The sequence below is a fragment of the Mytilus edulis genome, chromosome 10 (assembly GCF_963676685.1).
Source record: "Mytilus edulis chromosome 10, xbMytEdul2.2, whole genome shotgun sequence".
Lineage (NCBI taxonomy): Eukaryota > Metazoa > Mollusca > Bivalvia > Mytilida > Mytilidae > Mytilus > Mytilus edulis.
In genome coordinates this window covers 52,921,087-52,941,769 of record NC_092353.1, presented here as the reverse complement: position 1 = coordinate 52,941,769, position 20,683 = coordinate 52,921,087, and the positions used below count along the sequence as shown (strand labels likewise).

The window sequence follows — 20,683 nt, the reverse complement described above, 5'->3', positions numbered from 1 at the left end:
TTCCATATATAGTTATTACTGTAATATTTCTGAATGACCAATCACTCAAAAGATTTTTTACTTTTTGATTTTTATTCTAAGTAATTATCAATTCTTTATCAAACGTGACTTTATAAAAAAAGAAGATAAATGGTAACACAGAAACAGACTAAAATTCAAACATTCGACCAATGAAAATTTGAATAACAATTTCAGGTCGTGTGTTTTCTGATACATTATTCTCGTTAATGAGGCGTCTATTTCGATGTTAGTTGGAGTACTTATAGTGACATTTTGACTGAGTGTGTATTTGAATGGCTGAGGATGCATGCATTGCAGTCGACGCTTACAATGTCGACTCACCCGATCTCGATCATTTTGGAGTTCGTGCGATTATTCCAGTTTCTGTTTGTTATCTTGAATTGTCTCTTCAGAACCTATGTACGAGATTTGAACATCAGTAAACTACTGTAGCCAATTTTTTTTTCTAATGTGGATTTCGTCATATTATAATCATTTAGAACCTTTCCAGTTCATTAAATTATGCAGTAAGAAGTTTATGAAAATGTTCTTTTTCATCCGATCATAGCTTTAGATTTCATAAGTAGTGCCGATCATACCACACGAAACTACGGTTATTTGCTGAATGGAAACTTTTGTAAGGTGTACAGGTGTACAAAATCATCATTTCTTCCATAAATATATATTGTGTTGTTTTGTATCCATGCCACATAATCTGTTCTCATTCTTGGAATAATTGCGCATGTATGTTTCTAACTATTGGCACACAGAGAAAAATTATTCTTAAAAGTTCCTTGGATTATTTAAACGTAGAAACGTCCAAAATCCCTATTTAAGCTTTTAGCGTCCGTCTTCAATATTTATATAACATATTCTTTTATTAATATACATGTACGCATATAATTTATAATTATTGCATTCTTGGTGTTTATCTATACAAAAGTTTGGAATACTGTGTTACGTATCATATTACTCTTAAGGTATGTATTTTCAATTGTCACAGTTCACAAAATAGAACGTGGTAAAGATGCTTTATGACCTATATGTTGCAAAGACACAGATATGCATAAAAATAATTTGTCAATATTTAATATGAAACAGTTCCTTACAATTTTCCGATTATGTAAAAGATAGTATATGTACAGCTTTGGTACTTTCAATGTGAAGTGGGAGTTGAGTACTCAATAAATCAGTTGTTCAGGGCAACATTGTTCAGATGCCGTTTTCTAATTTATGTAAGTGTTTGGTTGCTTTTCGAATTTATGCATACTTATACTTTATGTATTCCAAAATCGCTGTATTCAATTCATTGTGTTATTTAATACAATTTTTGATAGGTATTGGCATTACATTTGCATTACACTTAGCTTGCAAACCCTTAATATATATCAAAGATGCTAGAACCATACCCTGTTACCGGCTACAGGTACACCAGATGCAATCGTTATAACATTCATTGGACGTAGTGTTTTAGTACGGAGTGACAGATATTCGTAAAACATAAGCAAAAAAAAAATAGAGAAAATGTGAACAGATCTACCTACCGGTCGTTCAGAACAACATTTGTTGGATTTATTGTATCGATTACATCTACCATGAATATAGCCGCTAATAGGATGTGGTATTTATTCAAATGAACTGAATACAATGGATTAAATGCCTTTTTATTTATAATGTTAGCCGTTTTGATTGAAATTGCCTTGTTTATTCCGTTGGATAGACGGTCAGCAGAATAATGGCATCAAATGTTTATCAATTGTGTACCACCATTTCCTGATTTTTTTTATAGTCTGATGCAGCATAAAAGGATAAAAAAAATTGTTAAGTAAAGTCTGTATATTTTATATTAACCAGAGCTACATGTGTATAGTTGGTGTGCTTTCTTCGATAATAATACCTTTTAAGATATGTGACGGTCATGTTATCTATTCCAATCACCTTGAAATTAAAAATACAGAGGAATCAAGACAGTATCCTTCAACAAGACACCAATCAACATATTTACTCTACAAATAAAATTTAACGGACTTAATACATTTTATGCATATTGGAAATTTTCCGCCTCAGCGTATATAAAAGCGAATAGTTTACAGCTCTGTTTTTGAAAATGAACAAAGTGAAGATCAGCATCGCATGCGTGGTGTCAGTGACTTTAATGTATCGAAGACGATACATATAACATGTATAATATTCCAGTCTTATCCATCATAACCTGTTTCATTATATTTTCCGTATTTGCGTGAAAAGGCAAATTATATAGTATCCCTGTGTTGTTTAGTTCACAATACGAGCACTGATATTTATCTATGTGATAAATGTGGTAATTTTTTTACCGATACGTGTATTCATGCAATCTCTTCGTGTGACTACTTATCCGATATTCGCGATGAATTTTGTTGTGTGTTACTATGTATTAACAAGGAATTGTATATTTGAATATACAATTCGTTGGTATTAACCCGATCTCTTTTAGTACTTTTATTGGTTCCTTAGCTGATGAAGAATTATGTTATCATATACTGTCATGCGAAACCGGTTACGAACCAGAATGTAAGCAGAAAAAACGTTTTCATTTTTTGTGCATCACCGACGTTTAAAAATTTAGCTAAATATTTTATCTCTCCTAATTGACACTATGAACTACGTTTAAAATTTAAAAAAAATCTGTTCAAACTTATATATTGTGCTTTTTTTTTTATAAATATTATATTTGTATCACAATATTTCCTAACGGAGGATAAATAAAGATATATAACCAGCTTCTATATAAAGACTAATACGATTGGCTGATAAATATGTACGATAAAAATTTTTTCAAATATTTCAGATTATAGGACAAAAATGTTATAAAAAAATTATCTCTCCACAACCAAACATTTACTTATTATAGTCAGCTTGTAATTTATTACCTTGTTTTAATCTTTGGATCTGTATTAAACAATTACGAAGTCATAATAGATCAGCTAGTTTTGTAAGTACTCGAACCTTAACTTTTCTTAATTATCAGTAGTATGTACAGAGCTGAGAAAAAGCGTCGTAAAAAAAACCACTCGACTTTAATAATATTGGTGTTACTAGTTTCTAATGAGATATTTCGAGAGAATGTTTGTACATTGTAATACTTACAAAATGCAAGCAACCAGTAAAACGAACTTACCTGGCTACAGGATGTTTGTAGATTGAACAGTTAAAGACTTACCAGTTTTTTTACCTTATTATGTAATGAGTCTTTTTCTGCTGAATTAGATATAATGCGACTTATAAATGCATGTACATTTCCCATTATGCATATCTTATGTAATCTTATTCATTAATACCACACTTCCTCATGTGAACGTGACAATGTTGTGGAAACGGGGGGAAATAGAGTTGAAATTGTAGAAATAATTAAAAAGATAAAATAATTGTAGTTATAGGTGAAAGTGGTACAAAATGTTGTTGAATAGGTAAAATTGATATAAAACAATAATATTTCAAAAAACTTTTAATATTGAGAAATATGTACAATATATATTTAGCCCCTTTGTGTGAGTAAAGGAAATGTGTTTTCTCGGTCAACTTACATAAAACTGCTACTTTGTTTACAAGACCGTGCAAACGCCACATTAACTGCTTTCAGTCCTAAAATATATTTGCATTAATCGAATTAAAAGCAAAGGGAGGTATTTATCCCCGGGAATTGAACTGAAAAAAAATTCTTATGACCAACTTCGACTATACATTTTCAACACCAACGTGCCGTGCGTTGCCGAATATTATCTATTTTTTTTTGTTGTTGTTGAAAAATTTGAAAATATTATTATTTATGAAATATTGGAGAAAATCTTTTTTTTCTTAACCTGCTTTTTTTTGTGTGCCAAAATTCAATACATTCTGTAAAAGCATTGACTTGCATCTCTGCCCTGATAACATTATTTTGAAAAAAATCTTTAAAATTCGTAGCAATCTTATCATATTTAAAAAAGTAAAGGTACACCTTTTATATTCAAGCTTGTCAGGGTCACCTGTTTCGTGCTTTAAATGTTTTATACAGAAACAAAGAGTATATCATCTCGCTTCAAATTTCATTATTTTCTTATTTTAAAGCTATATGTATATATCAACATTCAAAGCGTGTTTGAATATAACAATAACATTGTGCTTGCATTTAATTTCATTTGACATACTAATTATTTTATTCATGAAAATGTTCTTTGAAACAGAAGTCGGATTCCCTTTATATACCGAAAAACTTGACGAGCCTTTATTTTTTTTAAATGAATAAATATTTTCAGTAACTATTAGCCTACAACCTCTGACATTTTCTTGTCTACCCTTTCATGCAATATTTTCATATAATTTTTGAGAATAATAATGTTTAATTAATTTTTGAGAATAATAATGTTTAATTGAACTTTCTAAAATTCGTCGTGACAAACAATTATACAATAACTTTAAGTTTTATAAAGACATGTTATAATGCTTACATTGATTGGTTGAGTTAAACACAAAACTTTGTGGGTATACAGATACGTTGGAGGAACATACCATTTGTGATGTTGTTATTTCGTCAGCTGTTCGATACGTATATAAGCTTCACAGGAAGGTTTCATTTTACTAGTCGTGCTAATCAAGTGGACCTTGCTCGGTTTCAGTGTACTCGTATTTTACCTTGTCAAGAAATTCTATACACAAGACCTTTTGGCGAACGACAAAACACTTCTGAGATTAAATGTCAGAGTTCGTATGCAATATAAATAAATAAATAAAACTGCTAAATAAGCAATGCAGTTTAAAATTATGATCTTTTATATAAATTTTCATTTTAGAAGATATAAAATCCAAACGGTCTCTTCAGGAATTTCAAACTTTGCCTTAGTCGTGAAAAAGTTCAAAGAAATACTACTTTAAAACAGTACTACACTTATCGAGTGGCACGTCTTATTTTTACACATCTTTACTCCTTCATGTAAGGACAAGGGAATGAAAAATCGTATATATTACGAATACATGTAATACTTGTTTTAGCAATATAAAGAGCTTTGCAAATGCTGCATACAAAACTATTCATTTACATATGGTCATAGACAATTATAGTTCTTCATAGTCATATTGAAATGTATTGTAGCCTGGAAATTAGATATTTTTCATTTTGTTCAAATATTTGCTGTGGATAGAGCTGATTTACGGAACATATGGAAACTGAATGACAGTTATAGCTCAAAATTCTACAAAACGTTCAAATTTCATCCGATCATTAAGAAAATTCAGAAACCAAATTCGATACATCGTACAGTAAAAACAAACGAACTTCGATATAATTTATAATTTTGTGTTTATTGTAATATTCTGCAATAACTATTTAATAATAAGTAAAAATAACTTTCTCTGAAACTGCAAAAGTACAAACAAAAGTACTTAAAAAACAACAAACCACGTACACACAATTATCATATATGCTTCAGAATGTTCGTAATCCTGTAAAGGAACTGAAAAATTGCGCACGATGTATCTATTGCTTATTCGTGCTTCTAAAACGATTAGTTTTGAAAGGAAATGAAAATGACTTTAAGTAGTGAATAAACGCAAATTATGATAATAAAAACGATCCAATTTGTTTTAACACATCAACAGCTGTGACTTCAGTGCCTATTTAAGTATTTGTTCTGTTGGAAGAGGACAACTTCGACGATATATTTCTACAACTTTTCACTATAACGTCAGAAAAAAGGGTAAGCATTTTTGTAAACCATTTACACTGTTATCAGATTGTAGTACAAGAAAAAAAATCAAAAAGGGTGTAAAGATAAAACACTGCTTACATTTCATTCACGGGTATCTAATTAATGAAGCAATCATTTGACCTATTTGTGCCAAAGGTTGCATACTAGTAAGATTCACTTTGAATTGTGACATGGTAGTTTTGACATTCGTATAACATGCTGATGTAGTTATATATACATTGGACTTCCTCTTTTTGAATTTGCCTTGGAGTTACTTCCTCTTTTTGATTTTGCCTTGGAGTTACTTCCCCTTTTTGAATTTGCCTTGGAGTTACTTCCCCTTTTTAAATTTGCCTTGGAGTTACTTCCCCTTTTTGAATTTGCCTTGGAGTTCGGTATTTTTGTTATACTTTGATTGTATAAATAATCGAACGCGATCTGGGTAGTACATGTATAATGGACGTTATTGTTACATTTTGTTAAATTTATTTATGTGACTCATAACGTTAATTTGAATATCATTATTTTAACAACTTTATTCTATTTGTATAATAAGTATAATAGCACACGTGAACTTTTGGACTGGTAAGCATTGTCGTGTAAAAGATGGTTTATTGATATAACTAAGTATTATGAAGATGAAAACAGCTAACAGATGTTAATTAAAAGAAAGCGTGATCTTGTTACTTAAAAAGAGGTTTCAATTGACACCAATTGATTTAGTTTTGACTCAATACTTTAAAATTTAATGAGGCCATTATATATTTATATGCATTGGTTCGTTCCTATTTTCAAAAATACCGGAAATAATACGGTATAGATTATAATTTTTGTCATTCCTTATTTCTAAAGACCTAATTCCTTCGAATGTTGTACTATTTACGAATGTCATTTTATTTTCCCAAACAATATCAAGTTTCAGTTGTATTTATCTTATGTTTGGTGAGGATACACATTAATTCAATATTTACTGATAACATAAGCAGATATTTGACAATACTTTTTCTAACTTTATCTGTTTTTGGTAGACGGAAATGAACCAGATATATAAATAAACAATGTTACTCGGAAAGGCTGTGCAATCTTTCACTATCTCTCTCCTGCTTAAGGTACGATCATAAGTGACGTATCGGATATTGGACATGTTTAAAACAGCTCTTGCTGTACAAGTTCACCAGCCGAAAAGCTGTATTAGTATCAGCACTTTTATCGTATAATGTGTGATTTTATTATTTAATTTACTTGATTTAATCTTATTTATAGTTAGTCGATTTGGGATAAAAAAATTCAGCTTCATATATCCAGAAATATGACAAAATTATCAGCAAGTCTACTTATTTTACTAGTAGCCGTTACCATTACGGAGAGTAGACTACCAAGTAAGTATTTATTGAAAAATAAAATAACAATATACAAGCAGTATAAATACACCGTTGACAGTTACCTTATGATTAAAGGTCACTTAAAGCACTTTCATTTTTTGTAACTCGCTTCCCCGAAAATAAGGAAGTTTTTCCTTAGTTTTCCTATCATTGAAACGGTGTTATGTAGAACACATGCAGTCATATAATGTGTATTTTATTAGAAATTAAAATACAATTTTGAAATGTCTCCTGATTGTTTCCTGCCAATCAAAATTACGGAATCTTATAAACATTTATATAATGTAAATATAAGATGATAAACATCATATCTAGTATATTATTCATGATTATAGTTTAGTTATATAAACATTGTATGCTATTAATATGAAATGCAAAAGTTAAATGTATTATTGAAATAAATTTGGATGACACAAAGTTGAACTCATAAACCTAAAACAAATTTTAAAATTTTAAATGTCAAGAATGTAATAACCAATACATATCATAGCTCGGTGAACATAGTCAAAATTTTAAATATTTAATCGTTAGAACTACTACACAGCTTTAACATATATCATTTGATTCGAAAGTGTGTGTATTCTAAAATCAATTCGGTTGCCAAAGAAAATATTGTGCATTTTTTTTTCAGAAATCATGACCAAAGTCAATAACCATTTTCATGAGAAAAAAAAATCATGGAATATTTAATTCCAATTTAAAAACCATTTTGTTATTAGAATAATTCCAAACTTGCATCTATTTTCCATTAAAAAAAATAAGTGGAAAACCATCATTAAATGAGTTTCCCGAGTAAACGTCTTTTAATTTTACAAACAGAGGGGTGATTTTCATTTTTAAATTAAAGGATGTACTTGTTAAAATAATTTAAAAAAAAGTGTATCAACAAATATGAAAACAAAGAGGCAAAAAATCTTTCAAAACAGACTTATATTTGAGTTTAAACAATGTCACGACTTTATTTTAATTTTACAAACAGAGAGGTGATTTTCATTTTTAAATTAAAGGATGTACTTGTTAAAATAATTTAAAAAAAAGTGTATAAACAAATATGAAAACAAAGAGGCAAAAAATCTTTCAAAACAGACTTATATTTGAGTTTAAACAATGTCACGATTTTTTTTTAAGTAAAATGTATCAATAGGAAAATAAATCTTTATAAAATAGCAATTTTTAAAAGGCATTTTGAACACATTAAAACCGCCTTTTATCCGTTTAGAAATTGTGTAAAAATCTCTTCGAAATAGGATAGTTTAACATCAAACTAAACAAACAATAGTCAAACTAAAAACTTTTACTTAAATAAATAATTCAGACCTCAAATAGCTTCTGTATTACGGAAAAGTTATAACAAGTTTCTAACTTTTGGTTGAAACGTTTATATTCGTACATGCAAGGTTGATCTAAATTAATCCCTAATATCAACATTGGTCAAACATTTCACTATAGTGGTTAACTAACACAACACAATTCTTTACTACAAATCTTAATAATATTGCGTTCTGCAATGGAATAGATCTGGTTGAATGTTTGTGTAAACATGTATCGTGCTTTTGTACAGCTTCATAGGTCATTCCAAAATATTTCTTCATTGCAGAATGAACTTTGTGCATATAAATAAAAACTTGTGTATATGAAAAGAGAAATATTTTGTACCTTTACAATTTGTCATCAAAAGGCTTTCATGATTATCTTTTTCTATTAATGAATAAAAAATCGAGTGTGATGTTTGACTAAAATAAAAACAAGAAAGATATTCGAATGCAACCTTTAAAAATTAAGTCAAACTACATGCCACCAATAATCTGCATTTTCAATCAAATTTGCAAGCTAAACGTTAAAATAAAAATTTAAAAAAAATGCACCAATCGACGTTTTTGGTGACCAACCTTAAATTCAAGTAAAATCATTTTTCGAGGACTGTGTAAATTTTTAGCCGTGTAAAATGAAGTGAAATTAAACTCTTTTCCTATTCCGTCACCTCCTTTCATTTTCAGTATTATGTCATTCTATTTCAGAAAAATTTACAGGAAACGGAGATGTGATTTTTATTCTTGACTCGTCAGGCAGTGTTGGAACCTCAAATTTTCTAATTATGAAAAGATTTGCAAGGTTTATAACTTTGTTTTTCAAGATTGGAAAGACATTGACACAAGTCGGCCTAGATGTATTTTCCTCAACCGTAACGACAGAAATAAAACTGAAAGAATTCAATACATGTGCAGGCTGTCTCAGAGCGAAAATATTACGTGCTAAGTATAAAGGGCAAAATACAAATACTTTTTTTGCCTTAGACCATGCACGATTTAACAGCTTTTCAACACACTATGGTATGTAGATAATTTGTAATCACTTACTATATGTAGATATAAGGTCTTCAACACGAAGCATTGGCTCACATCGAACAGCAAGCTACAATGGGCACCCAAAATGACTAGTATAAAACCATTCAAACGGGAAAACTAACGGTCTAATCTACATAAAAAACGAGAAACGAGAAACACTTATGAACTACATCAACAAACGACAAGTACTGAGAACGGGTGCAAAAAAATGCAGCGGGTTTAAACGTTTTAATGGGTACCAATCTTCACCCTTACCTGAAACAATAATGTAACATCACAACATAGAAAGATACACTTTAAAATATCAATTGAAATAGTGTTTCTCAATCAAAAGACATATTAACACAAGTGAACATACACTGAACGAAACAAATTGATATATGACTCAATGTAAATACAAAATCAATAAAATAAGGGGTGAATAAATAAAGGCAACAGTAGTATACCGCTGTGAGATGTTAAATAATTTCAGAACGTCAACTATAACCTTGAACAAAAAGCCGCCAAATAGAATAATGTACACAGGTAAATGAAAATAATTTTGTTGTGAGGTATACAGTATAAATGGAGAACCGAAATATTTTTTACAAAATAAATAATTTATTTGTTCATAGTACGAGGACAAAAGTGAAAATGTATAGTCATACCCAACACTTATCAAAGCTGGCATATATTAAAAATAGAAAGACGAGATATAACCCTAAAAAAGTAAACATTAAATAACAAAAAACATTACAAATTGTATCAACAGCTCAAGTTAACACGAAAGTACGATTTGAGAGTACTCGCAGTTATTGAAAGCCAAAAACAATTAAGAAGAAAAAATCATGCATCAGATACTAAAATCAACTAAAACACATCCCAAGGATTTAGTATTTTAACGTCATGGACAGTCAAAGAAGACATGACGTGTGTAATGACAAAAATAAAAGTATCGACAGGCAGTAAGATAGTTAGGAGTTAACCTCATTTTAGAAAAAAATAAACGTTTGAAAAGAATACAAATTTAGTTATGTTTTAATTTGCTGACAACAAAATTGATATTTGTGCCAATGTAAACTATATTCAAAGATCTAGTTACAACATTTGTAAGGTAACCTTTACTAATAAGTTTGTTTAAAGGTTTGATGAGTTTACATGGATCACATAGTGATTTCCGCACTTTTAGTATAATGTTACCGTAAAGTTCAGGTTGTAAAATACCGCTTTTGTTTTCTACCGGTACAGCCAAATTTAATAATCAAATCTTTGTATTTTTTAAAGAATTTAGTAAAGGTTTAAGTAATTTATGGTAACGAAATCCCTGACTTAATAATTTACCAGTGATGCATTGATTATGTTCGTTAAAATCTATGACATCAGTACACACACGGGCATACCGAACGAGTTGGGATATATAAACACTGTATGATGGAGCCAAAGGAACATCGCCGTCTAAAAAAATGAAAATTAACAATATGGAATGAAAAATCGTCTCTTTTGTCGTAAGTTTTAGTATGGAGTTTCCCTTTAGAAATTGAAATGTCTAAATCTAGAAAAGGACAACTAATGCTGTTTTTGTTAGATTCAGTTAAAGTAAGTTTGTTTGGGTTAATTTCGGTAGTATATTTAGAGAACTCTGGATTATTTAACGAAAAAATATCATCAAGATAACAGTAGGCATTGTTGAATGTATCAACAAATGTAACAATGACGGGTCTTTACTGAGTTTGGTCATAAACCGAGATTCATAGCAATACAGGAATACATCTGCTATTAAAGGGGCGCAGTTAGTGCCCATAGGAATACCTACTACCTTTCGATACACTTTATCGCCGAAACGTACTTAACTGTTGTCCAGGAGAAAATTTAAAGCTTCAATCATATTTTCACATTTCCAGTTAGTGTATCTCGCATACTTTCCTCTTTCGTTACAAAAAAGGCTTTAAATGAGTTACAGTAAATAATTTTGCAATGAGATTTTTCAAAAGACCGTTTAATTAAATATGAAAACTTTTTCTTGATAAGATTGTGTAGAAGTGTAGTGTAGAGAGTAGAAAAATCATAACTGTCAACAGAAATAAAAGAACCATCAAAAGTATGTATTTTATCTGAAACTTCTAAAGAAATTTTAACACTCCAAAAATAATTAATACCATTATTTCCATAAGCTTTATTACAAAAGTTAATAACAAGTTCTTTGATAGTAGTAAGGGATGTAGTACGAAGCACAGATATATTAGTATTAGAACACTTAATTACCAGATGCGGAGATGAAACGGAATTTAAATGGTTGTTTGTGCCATTTAGGTAACCAGTACATGTTAGGGACTTTTATGTACATGAACATGTACATGTTTATCCTGTTGGTAGCTTCACCGTGTAGGTTTTTAATTGGGTACGTTTATTTTAGGACATTGTTTAGATTGACAAAGGGTGGGATGTGTATGCATGTAAAACCTTCACATTTTCGGAGGTCTGTTGTACTGTGTGGTATTTTTATTTTGACAATATCATTTGTCCTCCTTTTATGTATAATATACAAACTTTTTGAATCAGTCAAATTTTAGAGAATTTACATGCACCGATGGTTTATAAACTTAGAGCAGAGGCGCTTGGGGCATGGATGCCCTTTTCTAAACAAAAATGATTTAGTGGTGGGTTTTTTTTTAGTAAATATTCTTTATTAGTATGGTGTTCATTATCACTGAACTAGTATATATTTGTTTAAGGGCCAGCTGAAGGACACCTTCGGGTGCGGGAATTTCTCGCTACATTGAAGACCTGTTGGTGACCTTCTGCTGTTGTTTTTTTCTATGGTCGGGTTTTTGTCTCTTTGGCACATTCCCCATTTCCATTCTCAATTTTATTTTAAATTAATCTTTTATATTATTTTCACTTATCCAATATGTACGATACATTGCCCCTCTGTTTTTATTTTCACGAAGGCAGGACAGATTGAAAATCTAAATATCGAAGATCTGCTTGGCTCCGGCATATTTTGTGCATCATATTTCTAGTCAATAAGACAAATAAGAACATATGTATCAACTCAAGAAAGACTCACCTTTTAGTTTCGTTTCGTGGTTGGTATGTACAATCACTCAGCGATCCAGAAATTAAAAATTTTTAATCTTTGTGGTAGCTTTGATTTCGTCAAGCCCATTACTTGTGACGGAAGTAGACGTCAAACGCTTGCGATTTTGAACACATCGGATTTCAGTGCATTACATTTGGAGTTCTACAGCGCGTTTGACGTCCACTCCCGTCATAATTTATAAAAACTACTGTAATTGTTATATCATACAGATACAGCAATAACTCATTAAATACGTCAAATAAATTAAGTATTAAAGAATATTTACTACAAACACATTTTTTTAAATATATAGAAAAAAAGGGGAGTTTGTAACACAAGCGTCTGTGCGTTAGACATGAAATATTCAATAAGTCTAATTCGGTAGGTCACATTCATTGAAAAGAGGACGTGATTGTGGTTACAACAAATTGAACATATTCGCCGTCATCTGTGAAACAGATATTCCATAACGGTTAACCAACTCGGGATTGCATGCACGTGGTATTAATATATAAAAAAAAATGTGTAATGATAATAAATGGCAAAAGATAGGAAATTCTTTTAACTAAGGTACATTCAGAGTTTTTACACCTTTTTAAATTTTATTTAGCATTTATATATACATGCATATAACTGAACATCATTTGTTCTTCAAAGTGTGTGTTCAAGTGTCCGATTGACCTTTACAGTAGAGGAAAGACTAATAAATGATAGTTTTGAGAAATTCCTTTCATAATCTGTTTGCAGTTCTAAGAAAGTGAAAAGCTATTTGCATGATTTGTTTTTCATTAAATGAAAGATGACACATTCAACTGAAATTGACAAAAATATTTTGTGCATATTTCACGTATACAACACAGTTATTTTCATATCTGAATATAAATAAGAAGATGTGGTATGAGTGCCAATAAGATAGCTCTCCATCCAAGTCACAATTTGAACAAGTAAATACAATTTATTACAGGAGCTAGAATTGGTGTGCCTAAAATCGCCATAGTTATGACTGACGGGAAATCTCAAGAAAAAGATAAAACTTGTGAATCAGCGAAAAATCTGCGCAATTCTGGAGTAATCATCATTGTTATCATTATTGGCAATAAGGTTGATATGGAAGAGATTCAGTGTATAGCATCTGGTCCATCGTTCATATTCTCTGTACGAAATTTTTCTGGACTGAATAACCGTGGGTTCAGGGATAGAGTTGCAAGGAAAGTGTTTAGTGGTATGTTTTATTTAAGCTATTTTATTGACTTATTTGTGACCTTAAGAAAGTCTTTATTCATTTAAACAACATAACAACAAAAAGTCCAAAAAATCTACACAAAAAAGCGTTTCATGGGGAGGAAAAAAAAATCCTTTATTGTTTAATACTATCAATTTGATTGAAACGATACATTTTCTTTGGGAAAAAAAAGAAACTGACTACAAGTATTACAAGTTCAAGTTTTCTTAGGGAAAGTAAGAACACTCTTAAGAATTGTCTAGAGATAACTCAAAATTATAACCTCAAAGACAGGCAGGTAACAAAAAAAGACGACCACATTCCCTCACAATTTTAGCACAAAATGTACATCAAATTTAAACTACCTATACAATCGAAATAGTATAAATAAAACAAATTCGTTTCACGCCTTTTAGAGGTTCCCTGATTTGCTACCGTACCAACCGTAGTACGAAATAAGAGCCGTCATTGAAAATAATTAATATATACTCTTAATATTGACGTATGTTTTATGAATCATAATCAAAAGTAGTTGGAGAATTTTTAGCTGCAACTTGGTATTAATTTCGCGTGGATATTCTAAGTATTTATAGCAAACAATATTGTGTGTACTTGATTATCCTTTCAAGTAACCGTATCACGAACGGTTTATGACTTATGATTTATTTCCCATGAAATTGCGAATGCCAAAGGAAGCTAAAATATAAGAAACTTGTATGTTCTTTCTGATTTTCGCCTGTTATATTATTATAAAAAGTAAAATTATAGTGAAAATAGCAGAAATATCGAACTCCAAAAGAAAATAAGAAACGGAAAGTCTTTCATCAAATGGCAAAATCAAAAGCTCAAACACATCAAACGGATAAAAAACAACTGTCATATTCCTAACTTGGTACAGGCATTTCCTTATGTAGAAAATGGTGGATTGAAAATTTACAACAGTATCAAATGAATAGGTTGGAATTTTATGATTAGGATTTTATTAAACAGGAAAAAATAAAAGCCATTTTAACATACAAAATTAACCTCCTTAATAAGGTATTAATGATTAAATAAGTGTAAAACGATTCATGGTCGTGCAAGGGATATATCGATTTAACCAAACATTAAAATAAGGAATGTAAGTGTATTTATAGAAGTAAAGATAACAAAATGTCAGATACTTTCATATTATATTCTCATAAATATCATACCATAAAGGTGTTTAACAAATATTCTAAATCAGTATCATTTTTTCGCACTCTTTAATTCAATTAAATATTGCCACCTATTTACATAGTTCAAATTTTAAACAAAATTATTAGCTTTTCCATTCGTATATTTTTCTGAGTTTTCGCATAAATCGTCTTGCACATGTTTGAGAAAATGTTACAATAATAAAGTACATGTACGAAGAAAGGATCAAATTATAAGATACGCCAATAATTTATTCATAGAAAACTAATTTCAGTGCAATTTAATACAATTAGATGATGATGATGAAAGGCTGCTTAACGTCCAGCGGCAAATTAAATGCATATTCAGGACGGGAACATATATTTTAAAGTGATATGAATATTAAACCCTGCTTTGTACTATACCGACACGCTGAGCCTGGATTTTTAACGTGATAGTTCACAAGGCAAGAGTCCGTAGGAAGACATCGGATGCAGATGCAGAGATTTTAAAAAAAGTGGAGGGGCCCCAGGCCCGCAAACTTTGCAACGTTTGGAGTAGAACAGGTAGAAAATCTTCATTTATCATCAAAGTAGATCCACAAGGGTGCCTGGGTCACCCCGCCCTACCCTAAATTCGTCTCTGGACATGTCATCCTATATAGCTATCCGGACGCCTTATTCTGATTTCGAGCTGATCAGTCTATGCTCTTACTACTTAATATTGCGTGCTCATTGGAGACGCAGCAAATACCACTTTTAAAGTTTTTGTTTTGACCCAGCAGCTGTTCGAACACATGACCTCCCGCACTCGAGGCAAACATGCTACCACGACTCACCGAACATTGTTCTTGTTTATTTTTATAATTCAATGAGTCTAGCTAATTATTTATTTTCATCGACACAGAATAGTAAAGATTTGTTTTTCAATATTGATTCGGGTTTTTTTTTTGGAATGTATTATTAGAAAACAATCTTCAGGTGTAAAAACAATGATAAAAGGGCGCTTTTCTTACTGGAATATTCTGCTGTAATGATCGAAATAGATTTCTTAAATGATAATAACTAATTTCAAATTCATGCAAGAACCAATGAGAAATCAACAGAGTTTTCATATGTTGGCGTCTATAACCAACATCAGTAATATGTTTTCAAGAAAGTCGTTCATACATGTAGATCGTATTCTAATTATTCCTTCTTCTGTTTAGATATAAGAGAAAATTTCTCCTTTTTTTTTTAAATATGAACAAAACAAAAACAATACCAATAGGCTATAAAAACAGAAGCGCAAATCTATAATTAGAATATTACGTCGGTGTCAACTCGTTCGTGTAAGGTCTGTTTGATCCATGCACCGTTGCACTAACTAAATAAGCTCATATAGAATCATAAACAAAGTGTTCTAGAAGTTAAGCTAGTTTTTTCTGATATGCAATTTGATTTATTTAACTTTATCACAAAAGAAAAAATAATATCATGCATTAAATGATACCTCCAAAACAACAGTAACGGTTGAGTTACGTACCAACAATATCTGATACGTCGCAAATCGGGAAACCTCTAGTGTAACGTTTCTAGCAAAGAGCTACGATGAATAGTATTCAGTATCCTCGACGAGTCGTGAGAACATGTCAGGTTGTCATTTTGATGGAAAACTTTGTTCAGTCCTAACTAACGTGCATTTAGTTTTTAAGATTACGTGTCATTCATCTTTTAATAATCAAGTTGTATAATGCTGGTGGAACTCTTGTTTTTAGTGCAAGGCCCTCCAGGCCCTGTAGGCAAACGGGGAGTGCCGGCCAGTACAGGATAAAAAAGGTATGTTTTTATATTAAAAATGAATAAAGAAATGTTTGCGGTAAATGATTATAATAAAGCATCCAACAAGTAGACCACATCTAGTGGTCTTATTAGCAATATTTCATATTAGGATGTACCTTTTACTTGTCGACTATGACATTGCTCAACATTGTGTTTACATAAGTGGCGTAAAATAAAAACTTTATTTCTATATTGCAGATAAGATATTTTTGAATATATTTGAACTGTTAAGTGAACTTATCTGCAAAATACTACTGAACAGTCTATATCTGCATGTTGATGGTATCGCTTTATTTTTGTTTTTGGTGTTTAATATAACTTCTTAGATTCTTACCCTTCGGGATCACCTTAGATCACCCTCAGTTTTTTGTGGTTTTCGTGTTGTTCAGTCTTTAGTTTTCTAGTTGTGTTTTACGTACTGTTGTTTGTCTGTTGGTCTTTTTCTTTTTTGACCATGGAAATGTCAGTTTATTTTCGACTTTGTTTGAATGTTTGAATGTCCTTTTGGTATCGTTCGACTCTCTTTATCATAATCTTCGAATTTTATGTTTAACATTCTTATGACATACGAACAAAGGAAAATATTGTTTGATTGCTGCTTGATTAACGTCCAGTTGCAAATATTTCATTCATATTTAAGAACGAGAACAAATCGATATTTATAACAAAGGTAGACATTGCAAGATGACCTAACCGAAATGAAGGGTTGAAGTTTGATCTTTCACTGGAAGAAAAGGGAATGATGGATAGGGACAAATATTCTACATTGCAACAGGCCACGTATTCGGACCCCTCATAGAGTTGCTGCAAGGGTTCTTCACAACGCACAGTGCTTGATACTAACCCAAAAAGGAGGCATATGATTAAAGCCCCCTTTCCGACCGGATGTGACTACATTTATACATCCCGCACAACAAAATAGACGCCCCACTTAAGAAAATGTGTTATTGCCTGGCGTGTTAACGTCTTTGATAAGGTCAGTTTAAGGGAACCACTTATGATAAGTAATTGATAGTTGGTAACCAGTTGTAGTAGCATTGGCAAATATCATTTCCATGGCGATTATTTGGCCCGACCCTTCAGTCATGGTCTATTGACTTTCAAATATATGCATTATGAAAGTTTACATGGTAAAGTTTATGAATAGGTCAGTTGAAGGAGAACCACTTATGATTACTCAAAGATATTTGGTATGGAGTTGTACAAGCATTGGCTCATCTTATATCCGTGGAGATTACTTGAACACACTCCCTCAGTCATGGTCTTTTGAATTTAAATTTTTTCCATAGTTTACATGTTTAAGTTTATGTTTAGGTCAGTTTAAACAGAATCAAACATGATAAATTAAGGATATTTGGTATGAGTAGAATAAGCATTTGCACATCTAAAATAACATACAGCCGAGAAATATCACTGTGCCACAGTTTATTAAACATATGTAGACTGATTAAAAATTTTAGAGCCGAATTTCTACGAAAAAAAACTAGTCAAATATTTTAAGTGTAAGAGATTTGCCTCATTTGCACCCTGTTTTCTGGCCTATATTTATCTGTAAGAACATCAATTTATTTCCAGTCAGTATATATGTACAATCAACAAGAGCATGAGCGTAGGCTTTTTAAGTTTAATATCTGTATATCAAAATTTTTATTACTTTCTGGCACATAATTAGTGCGAACGAATACATAGTAAGAATTTGTTTTAATTGATATTTATATTTATATATATTTCAGATAAAATAGCTACTGTATGATAAAAGCATACGTTTGTGATATGTTATTCTAAAAGATACACAAAATAAATTTGATAAATCAAAGAATGGTTTAGTTTGTATATATATTCATTAACTGTTAATTGTCTATATTACTAAATGAATAGAGTTGAAATTGGGTGTCGCGTTTTCTTCTTTCACATAAAATCAACGAATATTGTTTTATACCACAAAGGGGTAATGACCAGCCGAGGGTAGTTTATTATGTGTTCATTTCAAGATCTTTTTGGGATATTTGGGGGTTCAAATCGGAAAAAAAGCCAGTTCGGATCGACCGTCCTTTACGACGTTCGGCTCTGAAATTTACGTGCCGTCATCGTTTCCGTCATTGCACGTCTGCCTGGCAAAATTAAATTTTATTTCGTAGCAGATACGGTAAATATTGACCTTACACTGAAACACTTTGTGATACACATTCCCCTGACGCTTTTAACAACAGATTTTTAAGCGTCAAGATTTTTTTCTTCCAGGGAACCGCATCCATTCAACATGTAAAGGGTGGAAGGATTACTTCGGTCTTGGGTACCGAAGTGCGGCTGGAATGTGACCTACCCCCATTCATATATTAATGCATACAATTTTCAGCCCTTTCATATATGGGATGGTTCTTAGCACAGAAACATCAGAAATCAGGTGCGGATCAAGGATTTAATGTTAGGGGGGTGCAAAAAATATTGTTCTGCGGAGCGGACACTACAAAAGTCTAAAAGTCTGAAAAGACCAGTTTTTGTCTTGATTTGCATGAACTTTTACTCGACATTCTCCAAAAGTATGACTTGTGTCTTAATTTTTCTTGACAAATTCTCAATTATATCAAATTTGTATGAAATTTACTTGACATATTCTTGACATTCTGAATATGGTCTTAAAAATTTCTTGACAAATTCTTGACATTTGAATACTGTCTTAAAATTTCTCGACATATTCTTGACATTCTTATTTTTTCTAAGTATGGCTTGACATATTCTGAACATTTGGAATTGTGTCTTAAATTTACTTGACAGTTCTGAGTTTTACAAATCATGACCAATATTCATGATTAAACTTTAATCTTTATTTCTCTTTACATAATATAGTGTTGTTTCAAGTTACACTTCTTACAACAAAAAATGAAAGTTGGGCATGTAAAATAATTGAAAATTTGGGTATCAAAATATTTTTACAAATGCAAATGTGGTTATAAAATCTGAATGTAGGACAGAAAGTCACAGGACAAAAAGTCACAGACAAAAAGTCACGGACAAAAAGTCTAAGGACAAAAAGTCACAATTAATTTTTTCTGATTATTTTCTTTGAATAAAAAATGCTTATTTTTACAAAAATATTTTTTGTGTTTTTCTTGATGTATTGAATGTTAACCAACTTTGTAAGCAAAATTTATCAAAAAAAATATCAAAGATGATCAAATAATTGTTAAGAAAACAAAATGTCAAAGTAGATTGGCACTCAAATGGCTTCATGGTGCCAAGGAATATGTCCTTTGCATGATTAAAATAAAATAAATCTTCATTTGTCAAGTAGAATGATAAATTCCATTAACTTTAATATGAATATATGTATTAAAAAGTAAATATTTTCAAGATATTTTTCTTATATATTCCAACAATTGTCAAATAATTATTTGTGACTTTTTTTCCTGTGACTTTTTGTCCTATCAAATTTGTGACTTTATGTCCTGTGACTTTTTGTCCTGTGACTTTCTGTCCGTTTACCTAAAATCTAATGTATAAAATAATTTAAATGTGGGTGTGTTGATATAAAACAATTTAAATGTGGGTTTTTAAAAAATTACAAATTTTGATTCCTAAATCTTATAAATTAAATGATTTAAACAAATCATACTGTAGACATATTTTATTCTACATTCATAATATTCAATGTTAATATGGTAAATAATTATTGTAACATAAATTGGATTTTTTCCTTTTATGTTTTTATGAAATAATTTGCTTAAAAAGTGGGGTGAGGGAAAACCATGGTATATTATATGCAAAATTATGTTGTACCATACTTTGCTAATTAAGTATGCAACTCGACTAGAATCCAAAGGAACAAAGGCGGAGTTTCAGCCATGGTATAACATATTCATTTTCATGTTATTCCATGGCTGAAGCTCCACCTTTTTTTTAAATGCATCCGCCTCTAAAATATTTAGGAAACTGTAAAACGTACTGAAAGGTCAAGATCTTCATTTGTTTTCATTTTATAAGAAAAAGCACAAACTATAT

At 30.7% G+C, this 20,683-nt stretch overlaps 1 protein-coding gene across 1 annotated transcript; it reads left to right on the top strand.

The window, feature by feature from the left end:
* Positions 1-5,608: 5,608 nt before the first annotated feature.
* On the top strand, positions 5,609-18,500 carry LOC139491470 (cartilage matrix protein-like). Its single transcript, XM_071279176.1, has 6 exons — positions 5,609-5,711; positions 6,966-7,081; positions 9,103-9,414; positions 13,452-13,709; positions 16,621-16,681; positions 18,418-18,500. The coding sequence occupies exons 2-5, from the start codon at positions 7,012-7,014 to the stop codon at positions 16,674-16,676; spliced, it is 696 nt and encodes a 231-aa protein (XP_071135277.1). The 5' UTR covers positions 5,609-5,711; positions 6,966-7,011; the 3' UTR covers positions 16,677-16,681; positions 18,418-18,500.
* Positions 18,501-20,683: the final 2,183 nt, after the last annotated feature.

Bases quoted from the DNA above. Each gene is read 5' to 3' on its own strand.
- LOC139491470 (XM_071279176.1), top strand. From the start codon at position 7,012: ATGACAAAATTATCAGCAAGTCTACTTATTTTACTAGTAGCCGTTACC. The intron at 9,415-13,451 runs GTATGTAGATAA...AATTTATTACAG, and splicing joins CAGCTTTTCAACACACTATG to GAGCTAGAATTGGTGTGCCT. The intron at 13,710-16,620 runs GTATGTTTTATT...TCTTGTTTTTAG, and splicing joins TGCAAGGAAAGTGTTTAGTG to TGCAAGGCCCTCCAGGCCCT.